This window comes from Hypanus sabinus, chromosome 23, assembly GCF_030144855.1.
Source record: "Hypanus sabinus isolate sHypSab1 chromosome 23, sHypSab1.hap1, whole genome shotgun sequence".
NCBI classification, from domain to species: Eukaryota; Metazoa; Chordata; class Chondrichthyes; order Myliobatiformes; family Dasyatidae; genus Hypanus; species Hypanus sabinus.
This window is the reverse complement of record NC_082728.1, coordinates 9,174,991-9,192,922: the sequence shown is the minus strand read 5'-3', so window position 1 is coordinate 9,192,922 and position 17,932 is coordinate 9,174,991. Positions and strand designations below refer to the sequence as shown.

General features: G+C 41.1%; 1 protein-coding gene across 2 annotated transcripts in view; it reads left to right on the top strand.

Annotated features, from left to right (window-relative positions):
• LOC132379936 (centrosomal protein of 95 kDa-like) overlaps nucleotides 1–17,932 on the top strand; it is a 59,165-nt gene that overhangs the window by 32,980 nt on the left and 8,253 nt on the right. For both annotated transcript variants that reach the window (XM_059948310.1, XM_059948309.1), the window contains exons 14-21: nucleotides 314–492; nucleotides 5,165–5,257; nucleotides 5,545–5,692; nucleotides 8,758–8,927; nucleotides 9,045–9,119; nucleotides 10,048–10,200; nucleotides 15,631–15,777; nucleotides 17,196–17,267. In XM_059948310.1, the coding sequence (XP_059804293.1) occupies nucleotides 314–492; nucleotides 5,165–5,257; nucleotides 5,545–5,692; nucleotides 8,758–8,927; nucleotides 9,045–9,119; nucleotides 10,048–10,200; nucleotides 15,631–15,777; nucleotides 17,196–17,267 (1,037 nt within the window). The remainder of the gene's footprint in view (nucleotides 1–313; nucleotides 493–5,164; nucleotides 5,258–5,544; nucleotides 5,693–8,757; nucleotides 8,928–9,044; nucleotides 9,120–10,047; nucleotides 10,201–15,630; nucleotides 15,778–17,195; nucleotides 17,268–17,932) is intronic.

Below are 17,932 nucleotides of genomic sequence, written 5' to 3'. Positions count from 1 at the left end.
TAACTTTGTCTAATTTATAAATCTGTAGAGCTGAAGGGTAAACACAGCTGTCTCTGGCCAAAATAAACTCCAACTGGCAATTAAGACATTTTTGAACCAGTAATTTAGGTAATGCAAATAGATGAGTGATTTTTCAGGGTAATGTAAATGATGTATTTTCAATAAAAATGTTCATGAGTGGGTGTCTCTGCTAAAACACAATGTTTACAAACTGGCAATTCCTTAATGGAGACAATTTATTGATAAATAATAATTTAAACTGGTCATATTTGAAAATATTTAATTTTGCTTTTGTCTTTTGCCAAATGTAAAGTGACGCCACTCCTCAGGAAGCCAGCACGTGCCCGAGCGCGCTCGCTCTCACCGTCACCCCCTCGGCAAACTCTACTGGCCGAGTTTGAAGACGCTCTCAATAAAGATTCAAAGGGTGAAATGCGGAAAATTCGCAGAGAGCTGCAGCAGGAAATGGACCTGCAAAGGATGAAAGCAAAGGCAAGTTACAGCTGGACAAATACTTAACCAGGCACAGCTGGTAGCCCCTCAACGAATACACTGTAGACACAACATGAGCTGTTCTGCTCATTACACAGTTTCCGAGAACATTCAGTTATACTACATAACTGCATCCCAATACTATGCAATTACTATTGTTATAGAGTCCTAAAGTACTACAGCACAGAAACAGGCCCTTTGTCCCATCTAGTTTATGCCAAGCCTAGTCCCATTGACCTGCACTTTGACCATAACCCTCCCGTCCATGTACTTATCCAAACTTCTCTTAAATGTTGCTACCGAACTTCTGCTGGCAGTTCATTCCACAGGTGCACCACCCTCTAAGTGAAGGGGTTCCTCCTCAGATTCCCCTAAGTATTTCACCTTTTACACTTGACTTAGAACCTTTAGTTCTAGTCTCATTGAACCTCAAGTGGGAAAAAGCCTATGTACATTATCTATACCTCCTCAATTTTGTATATGTCTATCAAATCTCCCCTCTTGTACGATCCAGCAAGTAAAATTCTGCCCTGTTCAACCTTTCCCTATTATTCAGGTCTTCAAGACCCGGCAACATCCTTTTTTCTCTAAACTTCCTCTGTAATTTTTCAATTTTATTGATACTGCTGTAAGTTATTTAATTTTTCCTGCACAGTTATAAAATTATTCCTTTTCAAATACAGTGAAACTCAGATAATTGAGAATGTTAAGGATTTTGGAACCAGACTAGCAGATTTTACAGATTGTTGGTGGTTGTTTCAATTGATATCCCAACAGTTTCTTAAGATGTTATACAGTGCCAATAAAATTTTCCAGTAAATCCGGTAAGTTCAAAAAGAGTGTAGGGATCAGGACCTAGCAAGTTCGGGAAGTCCTAGCAGCATGGGAAGTTGTGTCCTGGTGGAATTGGGATCCAGCAAGTCCAAAAGCAGCACGGGAGTTGTGTTCTGGTGGGTTGGGGGTGAACGTGCAGAACCAACAGAATTTCGAATGATTAAACTGAGGATTCTTAGATCTTTACTGTGAATGTATATCATAAAACCCCAAACCAAAACATTGACTGGTTATTCCCTTCAGTAGATGCTGCCTGACATGCTGAGTTCCGTCAGTATGTGAGTTTGTGTCTGTGATTTATACTGTGAGTGTATATGTCAGGGTTTCTCAACTGGGGTTACACAAGAGATTGTGTTTAAAAATATATATTGTCCTTGTTTTTTGAACTGCATGAACCACTTGATGCTAGCTCTCACTGTGGTGGGCAGTGATTGAGCAGCTCTGTTAGCAGTCTTAGCCCAGGATGGCAGTGCGCAGAAGGGCTGCGTTTGTTTGGATGGGGAAGCCTTTGACAATTGACAAGCACAGTATTGCATGGAGGGGAGGATGGAAGGCTGTTGAGCATGCAGTGCATTTTCCAAGCATTGAATAGAGTTGTACAACTCAGCCGCTCCCTCTCGAATTACCTCCCCCAACTTCCTCTTCTGTGGCACCAACTGACTCGTGGGAGCAAACACCCTTACCATGTAGTCAAAAACTGGAGGGAAATTTTCATTCTAAAAATGGTCCAGAGTGGCGATTTTTGAAGAGGAGGATTCTAGGCCTAGGCCTGCAGACAATTCTGATAAAGTTAATGATGAAGAATTACAATCTAATGAGTCCTTTCATTGCACTAGTGCAACAACATAGAAAACAAGTCCATCTCTACAATGGGTTTTACATGGACTAGTGATCCAAGTTGTCCTGTTCCATTGCACCTAGTCTGTGATAAACAACTTAGAAATTTAGCAAAGGCTCCAGCAAAATTGAAAATACACTCTCTACAAATCACAGCCATATGACACATACAAGTGCTGATTATTTTAAACTAGTATTACAACCTCAAAGCAAACAGATTAAAGCTTTTGAAAATAAAGTCGCAGTCAGTAAAAACTCAGGGAGCAAGCTATTTAGTAGCTTTATACTAGTTCACTCGAGAATGTTTATTTAAAAAAAAGCTGAAAACCTGGACAAAGAGCACACCAATCTCCCATTACGTACAGAAATCCGGTGGCTTAACAGAGAAAGAGTTCTCAACAGGGTGTTTGAGCTGAAAGATGAATTGCAGGAGTATCTTCAAGAAAATAGTAGGCCAGATTTTGCTGAGTGCTTTGAAGATGAAAAATGGCAGCAGAAACTAGCCTACTTAACAGATATTCTTCATCACATGGACCAGTTGAACAAGTCTCTGCTAGGCCCTGGAGAAAATGTTTTCACTTTAAGTGACAAGATTCTTGGATTTAAAAGGAAACTGAAACTTTGGAAAAATCATGTTGCAAAGGAAATCTTCAGATGTTTCCACTGCTGCTTGGGCTTGACAGTGAGGAAGGATATCAGAAATTCTCAAGTCTTATTGAAAACCATTTGGAAGAACTGCAGAGCAATATTGAGCAGTATTTTTCCTCCCTTTCGATGCAAGTGTATGACTGGGTGAGGGATCTTTTCTCCAAATCTTCTGCTCAGCCTGGGAACTTGATTTTGAGAGAAGAGGAAGAATTTTGTGAGCTGCACTTTGATCGTGCACTCAAGATGAGATTTACTGACAAGTAAATGAACAACTAGACAAGTTCTGGATTTCTGTGAAGGAAGAGTATCCTGGCATTCATAGGAAAGCGATGAACATTTTGCTGCCGTTTTCAACTTCTTGCATGTGTTTAGCAAGGATAGAAATTATTACATTTCATTTGAAGGTGAAATCCATGTATTCTTTTCTCACGTTCAACCCAGAATTGAGAAATTTATTATGTTTGCCTTATGAGTTTTTTAAATTTATGAAAGGGAAAGAAAGTGACTAATTTCAAGAAAGGTAAGCTAAGCTTAACTTTTTTTTCATGAAAGGTTGGCCAAAGATTCATTCTGTACTCAAAAGAGTGTTGCCAATTACTTTTGGATTATTATATCTACAACTGACTGATCATCTTAATGTACCCTGTGTTCTAGATATAATAATTTTTATGCAAGAGTTCCCTGAAACCTCAAAGTTATTTCAAGGGTTGCTTCAGGACAAAAAAAAAGATTGAGAAAGGCTGGTACAGTATATGCTGCCATTGGGCATAGTTAATGTAATGACTGACATTTAACCTTTAACTATTACGGTGCAATATACTTAAGCATTTGAAGTGACATTAGAACTTCTCCCTTTTAATGGGGCTTCTGTGCATATATCTTTACATTGTTTTCCACTTTGAACCAGTTTCTTGAAGTCCTGTAGTTTGGATTGAACAGTAATGATTAGCTTCTGTCATAGTTTCCCCGTTCTGAGATTTTCTGGGAGAAATAAACAATAAGATGACTGCGATACAGATGGTTGATTCCATTGGACTGAATGTAAAGCATTTTCTTCAGTAAATTCATAAAGCACAGGAAGCTGAAGAATATTTACTGTTGAATCTTGTGTTGGGATATACTGTACACAGTTGATAGTGGAAAAGTGAGTATATTACCATAGAAACAGTGAATATGACCTGCTGATTTCTCCTTGAAACTTCAGTCATTGTAATCCTGGTTGGATGGGCTGATGTGCTGCGAAATCCAGTCAATGCATGTATCCAGTACTGATCACCCATCCATTGGTGTAGAGGGGGAGAAAAGCAGGGACATTGAGATTTAGAACTGTTGTAAGGGTTTTGAATAGGGTGAATGGCAAAAATCTATTTCATGATTTAGGATGTCAGAGCAAGAGGTACTTGCATCTAAAATTGAAATAGAATGAAATATTGTAAATTTCGAGTCAGATGCTAGCATGATAGAAGCAACATCATCTGTATTGCATGGTTCTTTTGTTAGTATTGTTGGAAGCAGAGATGACAGGGCTGTGGAGAGGCAGCAGAGGTTGGTGTGAGGACACTTCTGTGCTATCCATGATATAATCCAAGGTAATGAGCTGGCAGAATAACCAAGCACTGGCTGAAGCTTCCTTGGACTGAAGCTACTGGCTGTTTCTGTTCCCTTGCACTCTTATTTGACTTTTTCATTCTTTTTAAAAAATTCTAATAAACCTCTGAGTATTAAAATGTGTATTTTATGGACTGTATAGTATATTGTTGATAGTTATTCCTCTTTGGATGACCTATCTATAAGTGCACTAATACTTTGGTCCCTAGTGGCACTCACTCATCTGATCCAGCATAAACCACCAGATGTCTGGTTGCGGACAGCATGGTTATGAATGGCCTTCACCTTAGGCTGTAGCTTGTACCTGATCTTTTCTTAATGACTTTGTCTAATTTTTTAAACTGCTATGGAATGGACCAGTCGAGGAAGCCAAGTTGCTCTCTTCAAGTCACTGTGCTCCCAGTGATCACTTGGACCAATGCTTTGAAGCATCCTTACCCCTTGATGGGATTGAGCAGTCATGTACTTGTATAACAGTTTTGTATAGAATAAAATTAATTTGTTCAGGTGTCGTTTTTAGAACACAGAAATTGAACAAAGGCTATAGCGTCTTCCATCTGCAAGTCTTTTATGTTGGAAGAAGTGTGATCTGTGTTTTTCTTTAAATAAAGTGTTCCCATTCCAACAAGAAATTGTTAATTCAGGGGAGATGCAAACATTTTCTGATTAGTAATCTAGGTTTGTAGTAAGATGCTCATTGTAAGTGCCTTCCCTGACAAATTCCTATATATTTTACACCCTGCAGGTTGTGAATGAACATTACAGACAAGAACTGGAAAATTACAAGAAAAAAGAGAAAGCAAAAATTGGAAGAGAAAAGTCTAAAGTCAAGAAAACAGTAAGTCATTGAATGGGTGACTTTTTTTTCCAAAATGACTTTACCTGCTCTGTTCCAACCACAGGACAGAGAGCTTTAACCACTAGACTATTAGTTTTGGACATATCCAGAAGACTCTTTAGTAGAAACGAGTCACACTGTATTTTGGTTCACAACATTACATTTTTTTATTCCTGTATAAAATGTGCTAACTCATTCCACAGTGGGAGGGGATGTTCTGGTCAATAAATAAAACCAGCAGACTACTCCTGTCGGTACTTGACATCTGTTCTGCATCTGTTATGAAGGAACAAGAATATAAAGAAAATATCTTCAAAGAGACTCCAAGAACCCTTCAGCCAGAGAGAGTTTACTCTGCAAAAACCACACCACGAAAGCCAAAGCATGGCCAGTGGACACCAACAGGAGTGGCAAAGCCAAGGAAAGCAACACCGAGTAAGAATTCAAAGAAATAGCTTGATTTTTTTGCTGAATGGGAAGTTGTGATTTTTGAGGAAAAACGTGTTAACTTGTGGAATCACCAAGTATAATTGTACAGAACTACAATGGAGCCAAAGTACACTGGATAAAGCACCCATCTTGTACCCGCCCACACTCCCTACCATTTGAACTTTACCATGGTATTTGCTGCCGTTGTTTTAATCTCTGCTTTCATTTGTTTCACTGTCATATGTTCAGGGGAGAGCTGGCCTAGTCAGTACGACCATCAACAAGATACATTTGTTCAGTTTAATTGGCAGGAGGCAGCACCCAGGTTGTAGATGACAGGGAGAATGGGTAAATGATTAAAGACGAGGTTGGACTTTGGGCTTGGACAATGGTGAAAGAATTGGGAAGGATTCAGAAACAGAATTTCAGACCTAATGATTCTGGACTGGGCTGCAGATGATGGATCAGAGGGAGGAGAATTGGGGCAAGACGGAAAGTATGGCTCGCTTGAATCAGAAGATGGTCAAGATAGAGCAGGGTTGGAAACAAGATTGGGAGTCATAGACTCTAGAATGGTTCTGGAGCATAGCAGAAGTGAGTTGGGTAATAATGGCCATCAAGTGGCTGCACTCCCTGCCTGCGTCCTGTGATCTCCATTCTCCTGATGATCCTAAAGTGGGGCGGTACTGATAATCATAGCCCTCTGTACCCCTCCCAACCATGTACTTAGCCAAACTTTTCTTGTATTGCAATTGAACCTGCATCCACCACTTTCACTGACAGCTTGTTCCACACTCGCAGACCCTCTGAGTGAAATGTTTCCCTTAAATATTTCACCTTCGTTTATTAAAATATAACCTCTAGTTCTAACGTCACCCAACCTCAGTGGGAAAAAGTCCTGCTTGCGTTTATCCTATCTATACCTTCCATAATGTTGTCAAATCTCCCCTCATTCTCTTACTCTTCAGGGGTAAAAAGGACCTAACCTATTCAACCTTTCTGTATAATACAGATCCTCAAGTCCAGGCAACATCCTTGTAAATTTTCTCTGCATTCTTTCAGTCTCTATGCTGAGAAATGCCAAAGCTCTGTGCAGAACTGCTTATAAACCTGGTGTCCTTTAATCATTATGTATTGCTTAATCTCTTCAACTATCTAGTTGTTTAGTTTTCTAGTATTCATTGTTATTCAGTCTTGCTCTTGGCTCCATAAACTACCATATTATCAGATGGAATTTGGCAAAAAAATCTTTTAAAATGTCTAAGATTGGCTGTGAGAAGTGTACATTCTACCACACTGGAACTCAATTTTCCAAACTTCTTTGACAAAGCATCAACTAGCCCCTACAGTTAAATACTCTCCAGTTTGAGGATTAACTGCAGCGCCTGCACAGCCTGCTCCTTATCTCACATCCTCTGCTTCAGCAAGCATTTAACATTTCTTCAACCCTGTACACTTCAGGACCATTGATATTGATAAGAAAATAATTGGATTTGCGCTGCTGATGACAAAGCTTTCCTGTAATACGCCATTTAAACGATAAAGACATTGGGCTATTCGGTCCCTCAAGTCTGCTCCGCCATTCAATTGTGGTTCATTTATTTTTCCTCTCAAGCCAATCTCCTGCTTTCTGTCACGGGAAAGCAGCATCCACCATCAAGGAACCCCACCACCCAGGTCATGCTCTCTTCTCGCTGCTGCCATCAGGTAGAAGGTACAAGAGCCTCAGGACCCACACCACAGGTTCAGGAACACTTATTACCCCTCAACCATCAGGCTCTTGAACCAAAGGGGATAACTTCACTTGCCCTATCACTGAATTGTTCCCACAACCTATGGACTTGTTCTCAAGGATCCTTCATCTCATATTCTCAATATTTATTGCTTATTTTTATTTGTTTTTCCTTTTGTATTTGCACAGTTTGTTATCTGCACATTGATTGGTTGCCCATCCTGTTGGGTGCAGTCTGTCATTGATTCTATTACGTTTCTCGGATTTGCTGTGAATGCCTGCAAGGAAACAAATCTCTGGGTTGCATATGGTGACATATACTGTATGTACTTCTCCCCATAACCTTTGCCCTTACTAATCAAGAACCTATCAACCTCTGCTTTAAATATCCCAAATGGCTTGGCCTCCACAGCTGACTGTGGCAATCAATTCCACAGACTCACCACTCTCTACTGGAAGGGATTCGTCTTCATCTCTGTAATAAAGGGACGTCCTTCTATTCTGTGGCTGTGCCCTCTAGTCCGAGACTACCCCTCAATTGGAACCATCCTCAGAATTGTTTAAGCACGGGGAGGAAATGTAATGATGTGCCATGAAATCTTATGATTTTGCCACAGACATGTGCATTGGTAACTAGTACTGCGCAATGTGAGCTTCTGTTCCGGATCTGAGACCCGCACTGGTCCAGGCTAGTCGTACAGACGCAGGGTGTCCAGCTGTGGATTCCACTTGGGATAGTTCCCCCTCAGGAGCCTCCACAAAATGGCCTGAGTCCAGTGCCCCAATCCACTCCACTAAAGGATCCTGGCCTGAAACATTGTCTGTTGTGCCCTCTATAGTTGCTCCCTGACCTGCTGATTTCCTCCAGCATTTTTCGTGTGCATTGCAGAATCCCTTGCATTTGTGAGAGCTACAATCTGCCTGTTTCTCCTTTTGGGTGTCAAACAATCTCTGGTGGTCTTTGACTCATTCACTGGCAGTTGTGTGAGTGAGAGATTTCATGGTTGCTTGTCTTAATTCCTGTAATATTTTTTGTTGAAGGATAAGAGACAGTTTTTGTAGGTTGAGTTTTGTATAATCCACGATATATTGAATGTGATTATTTTCTCCCTTGAGGCCTGACTTGTTTGAATAAAGTGTGTTGTCTGCCCTCTGCTGGTGTTCTAGTGTCAGTTCATGTTTGCTGCCACCTGGTGCTTGATTGGTAAACTTCAGTCTGCTGTTCTGATCTAAGTTGTGCTTTTAAGTCTTGGCTTCTATTCTACTGTGCAATTGAACACTTCTCTTGTTAAAGTTTAAACCCTATGAAGGCTGCCTAAATATGCTCTTTCCTTTGCAGTGAAGGTACATGATAACGACCTCCTTCCTTTGCTACTTGAAGAGTTCCCCTATCTTTCAGTCTCTCCACACACAATGAACCGAATGTGGAAGCAGCAGTTCAGGCAGATAGAACAGCTGACTAGGTCCAGTTCTGAACAAGACCGGAGCCAAGCTAAACTCCAGTCAGCTGTGAGTTATATCTACCTCATTGTTTGGGAGAAGGGGGTGGGTTGTTTGGTGTTTTCAAATACTGCATGACACTGGGTAAACCCTCCTGGCTAATACCTGCCACTTTCACTTTATCAGATTGAAGACGCCCGAAGAAAGCATGATCTGCTGATGGACATCATTAAAAAAGAACAGGATCATAACCAGCGGCTGGTGAGACTTGCAGAGGCTTTTTAATTAAATAACATTGAAAGAGATAGCACGTTTATGTTTCATTATTTTGGATTGCACCAGCATGGTAACTGCCTTTTGCAAGAGATAGTAATTTCTCAAAAAGTAATCTTCTTGCTAACATATCCATTGGATTGTGGGTTCAAGTCTCAGTTTTTAGAAAAATGTTAACTGCAAAAATCTGAGCATATCCAATGTGGTACAGGTAATTCTTTTACCTTAGCTGTATCAGCTGGAGATACCCACTCTGAATTCCGTTCCCTTTCTGTGATTTCAGCGGCAGAATCTCAATCAGGTTTATTATCACTGACATATGTTATGAATGTTTTTGTTTTGTGGCAGCAGTATAGTGCAGTACATACACTGTTATATAGAGCAAAAACAGTGAGGTAGTGTACATGGGTTTATCATCCATTCAGAAATTTGATGGTGGAAGGGAAGAAGCTGTTCCTAACACATTGAAGGTGGTTCTTCAGACTCCTATACTTCCTGTCTGATGGGGGCAATGAGAAGAGGGAATGGCCTGGGTGGTGGAGTTCTTTAGTGATGGATGCTGCCATCTCATAGAAACATAGAAAATAGGTGCAGGAGTAGGCCCTTCGGCCCTTCAAGCCTGCCTTGAGGCATTACCTTTTGAAGATGGTGGAGAGGCTAGTAACCACCATGGAGCTGGCTAATTTTACAACCTGCTGAAGCTTTTTCCCATCATGTGCAGTGTTTCCCTGCAGACCAGTTAGAATACTCTTCACAGTACATCTGTAGAAATTTGCTAGACTTTGGTGATGTACCAAATCTCCTGCCAATGATGAGATAAATATGTACACATTGTAAAGCTTTTGTGGTACTACGCTGGTAGCTATTACAGAAAAATTATTCCTTCCACTCAACTATGTTCCTGTTTTACCTTCAGAAAGAGTTTAAGGAACGAATCCGGCAACAGAAGTTGGCCCAAAACAAGATGAAGGAACAGAGGCAGCAGATTGCTCGTGCCAAGAAATACTACAACGACTATCACGTCCAGCTCTGTGCAAAGATGATGAGAGCAAGGACTCGCGAAGAAAGGGTGAGGCATGGGAACTGTTGCTGTATCTGTCAGCAAAGATCAACTGCATCTCCAGCTCCCTTTCTCCCCCCCCCCCCCCTTCTCATTTAATCACATCCTTCCTATAGCAGGGTGGCTAGAGCTGTGCATAATTTCGCTGGTACGCTCTCACCAACATGACATTGGCAACACCGTACCTGGAGTATTGTGTGTAATTCTGATTGTCCTACTGTAGGTAGGCTGTGATTTAACTAGAGAAGGTGCAGAAAAGATTCACAAGGATGTTGCCCTGAAAGATTCACAAGGATGTCAGTCACCTAAGACATGGGCTTAAACAAAGAGAAACCACTTAGGCTGGGACTTTTCCCTAGAGTGAAAGAGAATGAGGGATAACCTTGGAGATTTATCAAATCTAGGAGGGTGGATGGTCACAGCATTTCCTCAATGACTAACGGATTAACTGGAATGAAGCAAATTATTCTGCAGTGACTTCTTGCTGTGTCAGTAAAAGGCTATGTATTTTAAAGAAAAACCTGAGAAAAGAGATAATTCCTTGGTCCTGGGAGATCTGGGCAGGCTTTTACCAAGCAAATTTATGCAGCAACAAGATTTTTAAAATCTGATTTTTTTTTTAAGCCTTCGATTTTTCTGAAACATTATCTTATATATGGAACTTGGAAATTTTTCAGTTCTATCTTTCGTAACTTCTTCGATGATCATCTTCCTCCATCTCCCCACCTCCTCATCTGACATTCCCCTAGGTTGAACATGATTACTTTAACTGTGACAGAGCCAGAACTACCCTCGAATTTACATGCGTCTCCACCACAGCTACTCACTCCAACTGTAATTTCACTCCACATGGAGCTGGTCTGCTGGCGATGATTATTTCTTGTTCTTGCATTTCTCAGGGGAATTTCACCATATATTTAGTCTTCTATCTCCTTCAGGTCATTTGAGGGCCTGTAGAATACTCCAGGCAGGTTGATACAGTGCCAGGACTAGGCCACTAGAAGAACCAAGAACACAAACAGCCAAGACTGTCTCTTCTGGTTACAGCCTTGGTGTAGGGCAATAATTAGACTGAGTAATTTCGGGTTTGTTAGCCAATGCAAGGTGGGAAATGTATGGCCATACACATTGTCATTTTAAAGTGTCTATAAATCAAAGTCAGTCAGTGGGGAATTTGAAGAAGGATTGAAGGGAATAACCCTTTAATTTCCTGGAATGAAAGTATTACCATATGAGGAATGATTTGATGGCTCTGCAACGTACTCCTTGGAATTCAGAAGATGAGAAGGGACCTCATTGAACCCCATTGAATGTTGAAAGGCCTCAGTAGAGTGGTTGTGGAAAGGATGTTTCCTATGGTGGGGGAGTTTAGGACTAGAGAGCACGCCTCGGATTAGAGGGACATCCAATTAGAGTAGAGCTGAGGGAGAATTTCTTCAGCCAGAGAGTGGTGAATCTGCAGAATTAATTGGCACAGTTGGTTGTGGAGGCCAAATCAGTGGGTATTTTTAAGGCAGACATTAATAGATTCTTGATTAGTCAGGGCATGAAGGGTTAAGGGGTGAAGGCAGCAAGAAGAGAGCATGTCCTGGGTGGTGGGTGTCCTTGATGATTGAAGCTGTTTTCCTATGACATCTATACAGTGATGTGGTGAGTGAAGTAATTCCCACTGGTTGAGAGGTAATAACTGTTTCTAAACCTGGAGGTGTGGGTCCTGAGGCTCCTGTATCACCTTCCTGATTGTAGTAGCAAGAAGAGGTAATGAGCTGGGTGGTGGGAGTCCTTGATGGATGAGAAAGAAATGGATCAGCCATGATGAAATGGCAGAGTTTGTAAGAGTTCAAAGTAATATTTATTATCAGAGTATGTACACGTCACCACATGCAACCATGAGATTTATTTTCCTGTGGGCATACTCAACAAATCTAAAGAATAGTAACTGTAAACAGGATCAGTGAAAGAACAAGAGCATAGAAGACAAAAAATAGTGCAAATACAAATATAAAAAAAAGCAATAAATAATGAGAGCATGAGATAGCAAGATAAAGACCCATTAAAGTGAGGTAATTAGTTGTGGGAACATCTCAATAGATGAGTGTAGTTATCCCTTTTTGTTCAAGAGCCTGATGGTTGAGGAGTAGTAATTATTCCTGAGGCACCTGTGCCTCCTGCCTGATAGCAGCAGTGAGAATAGAGCATGAATTGGGTGGTGTGGATCTTTGATGATGGATGCTGCTTTCCTACAACAACATTTCATGTAGACGTACTCAGTGGTTGGGAGGGTTTTACCCCGTGATGTACTCGCCGGCCAAGGCATCGTCTATTTACTCTTTTTCCATAGATGCTGCCTGGCCTGCTGAGTTCCTCCAGCATTTTGTGTGTGTTGCTCAGATTTCTAGCCTCTGCATATTTTCTTGTCTTTGTGTCCTCAGCAAACTTGAATATGGTGTTGGAGCTGTACATAGCTACACGGTCATAGTGTAAAGTGAGTAGAGCAGGGGGCTAAGCACACAGACCTGTGGTGCTCCTGTGCTGATGGAGATGGTTTTTGTCAGGAAATCCAGGATCCAATTGCACAAGGGGGTGTTGAGGCCATGGTCTTGGAGTTTACTGTATTAAGATGGTACCTGATATCATCTCATCTATTACAGCACCATCTTCAAGTAACGAGCCAAGGGAGGATGGGTTAATTGGCCAGTTCCACAGCTAGGTGACTGGTAGGCTACATTTCTGGAAGTGGGGACAGTACACACTATTGAGTTAAAATAAAAACCAAGGTTAGGATTACTATCTTAAAAAAATAATTAGCCCTGGGGTTGACAGTTGAATAAAAGCTGTAGATTGCAGGTAAATGTTTGTCATTGTGCGCATTTCTGGTCAGCTACCTACAGGAAAGATGTCAATAAGGTTGAAAGAGGGCAGAGAAAATTTACAAGGATGTTGCTGGGACTTGCAGACTTGAGTTATAAGGAAAGGTTGAATAGGTTAGGTCTTTTTTCACTGGAGCATAGGAGAGTGAGAGGAGAGTTGATAGAGGTATACAAAATAATGAGCAGTATGGATAGGGTAAATGCAAGCAGGATTTTTCCACAGTTGGTTGAGACTACAATTAGAGGGGAAAGATTACGGTGAACATGAGGGCGGAGCTTCTTCACTTGTGGGGGGAGGGAGAGTGGTAAGACTGTGGAGGGAGTTGCCGTGGAAGTGGTGGATGCAGGCTTAACATCTAAGAGAAGTTTGGTTAGGTACAAGGATCTTTGCTCTGTGACTCTCATGACTACTATTAATAAGGGCTCCAATGAGGATGAAATAGCTACAGTCTTTGAGTCAGAGCCCTCCCTTTTGCTGCTTCCACTGGGCTTCCGTGAGCTCCTCCATGGGCTCTTTCTGAATCCCATCCTGAATGTTAATTCTCCAAGGAGTGGCCTTGGCCCAGGAATTTCCCTGAGTCATTGTAGGCTGCTGAACTATGCTTAAAGGGAGACTCTGACCACATTATTGGATCTCTTCCCCTGCCCAGCTGCTAATCTCTTCCCAGAAGATTAGTAAGTGTGTATACCTGTGTGTAATATATGCTGGGGGAAATTAGGCAATGAGTTAGAGCAAGGGGCTAATGAGTTACTAACCTGGATCAGGATGAACTGGATAAGTTGAAAGGCATAATTATGCATCCTATTTAAATACCAATTGTTGATTAGAGGTTAGCAAGTGCACATCCAAGGTTATTGATCAGAATTACATTTATTTTCACTGGCATACTGTATCTCATGAATGCATAAATATATACTATAAATTATATTAAGAAATACATAGAATATTAAAGTAGTTCAAAAAGAGAGCAAAAATAGCAAGGTAGTACTCATGGATCACTCAGAAATCTGATGGCAGAGGGGAAGAAGCTGTTCCTAAAACACTGAGTGTGTGAGTTAGTAGCTGGCAATTGCATTTAGAATCGGGTTTAATATCACTGGCATACGTTGTGAAATTTGTTGTTAAATTTCTAATTCTACAACTCCTGATCCTTAACCACAACCACCTGGATCCAAGTCTATAGAACCAGCTATCCCTTTCTATTGCTGTGCATCACCAGTAACAGGCATCCCAGGATTCATTACTATCTTTCACTTCACAGAAAAGACCACAAAGACCACAGAGATGTTTTGAAAATCATACCTGAGTGATCACCATTTTCATTGTAGATAACTCGAGAGCCAGTCCTCATCAGGCGAACAGAGATGGAGAGAGTCAGCAACTTTAAAATCCTCTATGCTATCATTTCAGAGGATCTGTCCAGGGCCCCAGCATATAAGTGTAATTATGAAGTGGGCACAGCAGTGCCTCACTTCCTTAGGGATTTGTGAAGCTTCAATATGACAGCTAAAACTTTGACAAACTTCTATAGAGGTAGTGGGGAGTATATGAACTGGTTGCATCACGGCCTGGTATGGAAACACTAATGCCTTTGAATCCTAAAAATATTAGTGGATACATCCCAGTTCATGTGTAAAGTACTCCCCACCATTGAACGCATCTACAGGGAGTGCAGTGACAGGAAAGCAGTATCCATCATCAAGGGCTCCCACTACCCAGGTCATGCTCTGTTCTTGCTACTGCTATCAGGAAGAAGGTAGAGGAGCCTCAGGACCCACATCTCCAGGTCTAGAAATAGTTATTACCTCTCAGCCAGTGGGGATAATTTCTCACCCCATCACTGTATAGCTGTAATAGGAAAGCAGCTTCCATCATCAAGGACTCCCACCACCCAGGACATGTTCTCTTCTCGCTGCTGCCTTCAGGAAGAAGGTCCAAGAACCTCAGGACTTGTACCACCAAGTTCAGGAACAGTTATCACTTGTCTCATCATTGAAGTGTTCCCTTTCAAGGTCTTGTCATGTCATGTTCTTGATATTTATTATTTATTTATTGTTATTATTGTTTCTGTTTGTATTTGCATGGCTTGTTGTCTTCTGCAGCCTGTTTGAATGCGCTGGTTGGGTGGTCTTTTATTGATTCTGTTTTAGTTATTATTCTACAGATTTGTTGAGTATGGCCACAAGAGAATGAATCTCAAATTGCATATGGTGGCATATGTACTTTGATAATAAAATTTATTTTTTATTACTATTATCCTTTTTTCTTTTTGTATTTGCACAGTTTGTCGTCTTTTGCACACCGGTTGTTTATCCATGCTGTTGGGTGTGGTCTTTCACTGATTCTAATATGTTTCTTGGAAGCCTCCAAGAAAACAAATCTCAGGGTTGTATATGGTGACACGTGTACTTTGATAATAAATTTATTGTACTTTGAATTACTGGATGTATGACTGCAATGGTAACCAATCTAAAATAATGATGCTGTTTGTTTTGATGTATGTCTGACTAATAAATCTAATCTAAATGTAATGTAATTAATTATTTCATTATTTACACAATCCTAAAGATTTTCAAGAACTTGTTTGAAGGGGGCTTGGAGATTCAGAAGGAGAGACTGCGTGAGTTGAAGGCTTATGCCAAAGAGAAAAGGGAGGAGCACAAGAAGCGACAACAGGAGGAGCTGGAGTCCATGGAGAATTATTATCGAGATCAGGTATTTGGAAGTTAGTCCCTGGTAAACTCTCCATTTTGGCTGGAACGCAGAGGTAACGAGAATAACTTGTATTTACATTTAAGCCTTTGTTTGAACTGCCCAGAATCCTTAAGAGACAACCAAATACTCTGCCAGTTATAACCTCACCATTGAGCAGAAACCACCCTGCCTCAGCACAGTCAAGTCCTGCTTACAGTAATATTGTGATTTGACCAGACCACCCTCTTGCAATGTTGGGTGCCACTTAAGTTTTACTGAAGGCATTAAGAATTCACCAGTTTTCCTTTGAAAAGTGCCCAAGAAATGGTCATACTTACAGTATCTGTCAGAGTTAATAGGAAACAGAGAGACAGTCTTATGTACATCTCTGTCCAATAATGCAGAAACCATCATGGAATTAGTCTTGCAGCAGCAGTATAGCGCTCTAAGTTACAAAAAGAAACATAAAAACTGGCAAGTACCGAAAGAGAGCAGAATAGTGAGGAAATGTTCATGGACAGTTCAGAAATCTGATGCTGGAGGGGAAGGTGTTTCTAAAAAATTCAGTGTGTCCTCAGGCTCCTGCACCTCCTCAGTGATGGTAGTAATGAGACGAGGGGACTTTTTGGATGGTGGGAGTCTTTAATGATGGATGCTGCTTTTGTGAGGTATCACCTTTTGAAGATTTCCCTGATACTGGGGAAGCTAGTGTCCATGGTGGAGATGGCTGAGTTTATAACACTTCCTGCAGCTTTTTTTTTAATAATCTTCTGCAGTGGAGCCCCCCAGCCATGCAGTGGTGCAACTAGTCAGAACATGGATAGATAGTGTCTGGTATCCTACACTTTACCCCCTGGGATACCAGTAACATTGCAGCTTCTGTTCATTAGGGCCCTCACACTGAAATAAGAGTGACATTACTCTTTTATATTAAAAATGACAAGTGTGTTGTAGTAATAAATAGTAATTCCAAGAGATCAAACAGTTGGCTTGTTCATCACTACCAAAGTCCAAGCAGTTAGATAAAGTTTTGATGTAATGCAGTCTTGATTAACTGCCTGGATAAGTCCAATTGTACTGTAAGAGGACTCCAGACAGGTGCCAAGAGTGATTTAGTTTGTAGAAGGTGTGCTGGACAAACTGATTTAGATGAGTTCTTGATCTATCCTCTCTTTGGTTTTCGTGCCACCAGCCCTCTCTAAGAGGCAGAAAACGAAGAGGCTGGTAGGCTATGGGTGTGGCAGAGTAGAAGAGATTGCTCTGGCACTGTTTTATCACAACCTTTGAAAAGTAATTTTGCCAGTAATTGCAGTGCAATTTTGAGTATCATACAAACCCTTAATCATGAAGTTCTTTCATGATTGCACATCATGAAAAAGGTGAGGAACCTTTCAGATGCAGTTGTACACTTATCTAACTGAGATCCTTTATTGTTCTAGTTTTTAATGCTGGCGGAAACTCTGGCACAAGAGCGGCAGAAAGTTCACATGCGAGAGGCGGCACAGAACAAGGTAGTGTTTTGTTTTCCCACTTATTATGCACCGGAGGAGGCCATTTAACCCATTAGGTCCTTTGCTGGCTTACAGCAGAGCAATCATATGTTGCCTGTTGATCTACCCTCTCACATTCCCATTGTGTTCTCTGTGGCTCTTCCCCCATCCCCAGTAAATGTAAACAATTGATCTACCAATACGTTGGTATTTTCTAGGACATGCAAAGAAACAGCTAGAAACCACATGGGAGTATTGCTCTGCTTTAGTCCAGCAGATCCTGGTTAACCAGGTTACGTATTACAGTCCGCCCTCCTTATCTGCGGGGGATTGGTTCCAGGATCCCCCGCGGATACCAAAATTCATGGATGCTCAAGTCCCTTATTTAACATCTATTAGTGCCGTGGTCTTTAGGACCCAGCGGAACCCTAGACTTTATTTAATATGTCTCCGTACGGTAGACATTGGGACCTGGCGGCGCAGCTCTGAATCCGTGTTTCTGTTCACAAAAATAATCACGAGCGTGATTGAAAATAAGGTGGATGTAATAATGCGATTGGAAAGAGGTGAAACGGCAATGGTCATTGAAAAGTGTTAGGCTACAGTTGGTCAATGATCGGAACAATTTTAATGGAGAATGTGAAAGGCCCTGCCCTGATTATTACTAAGCAACGCAGTGGTTAAAT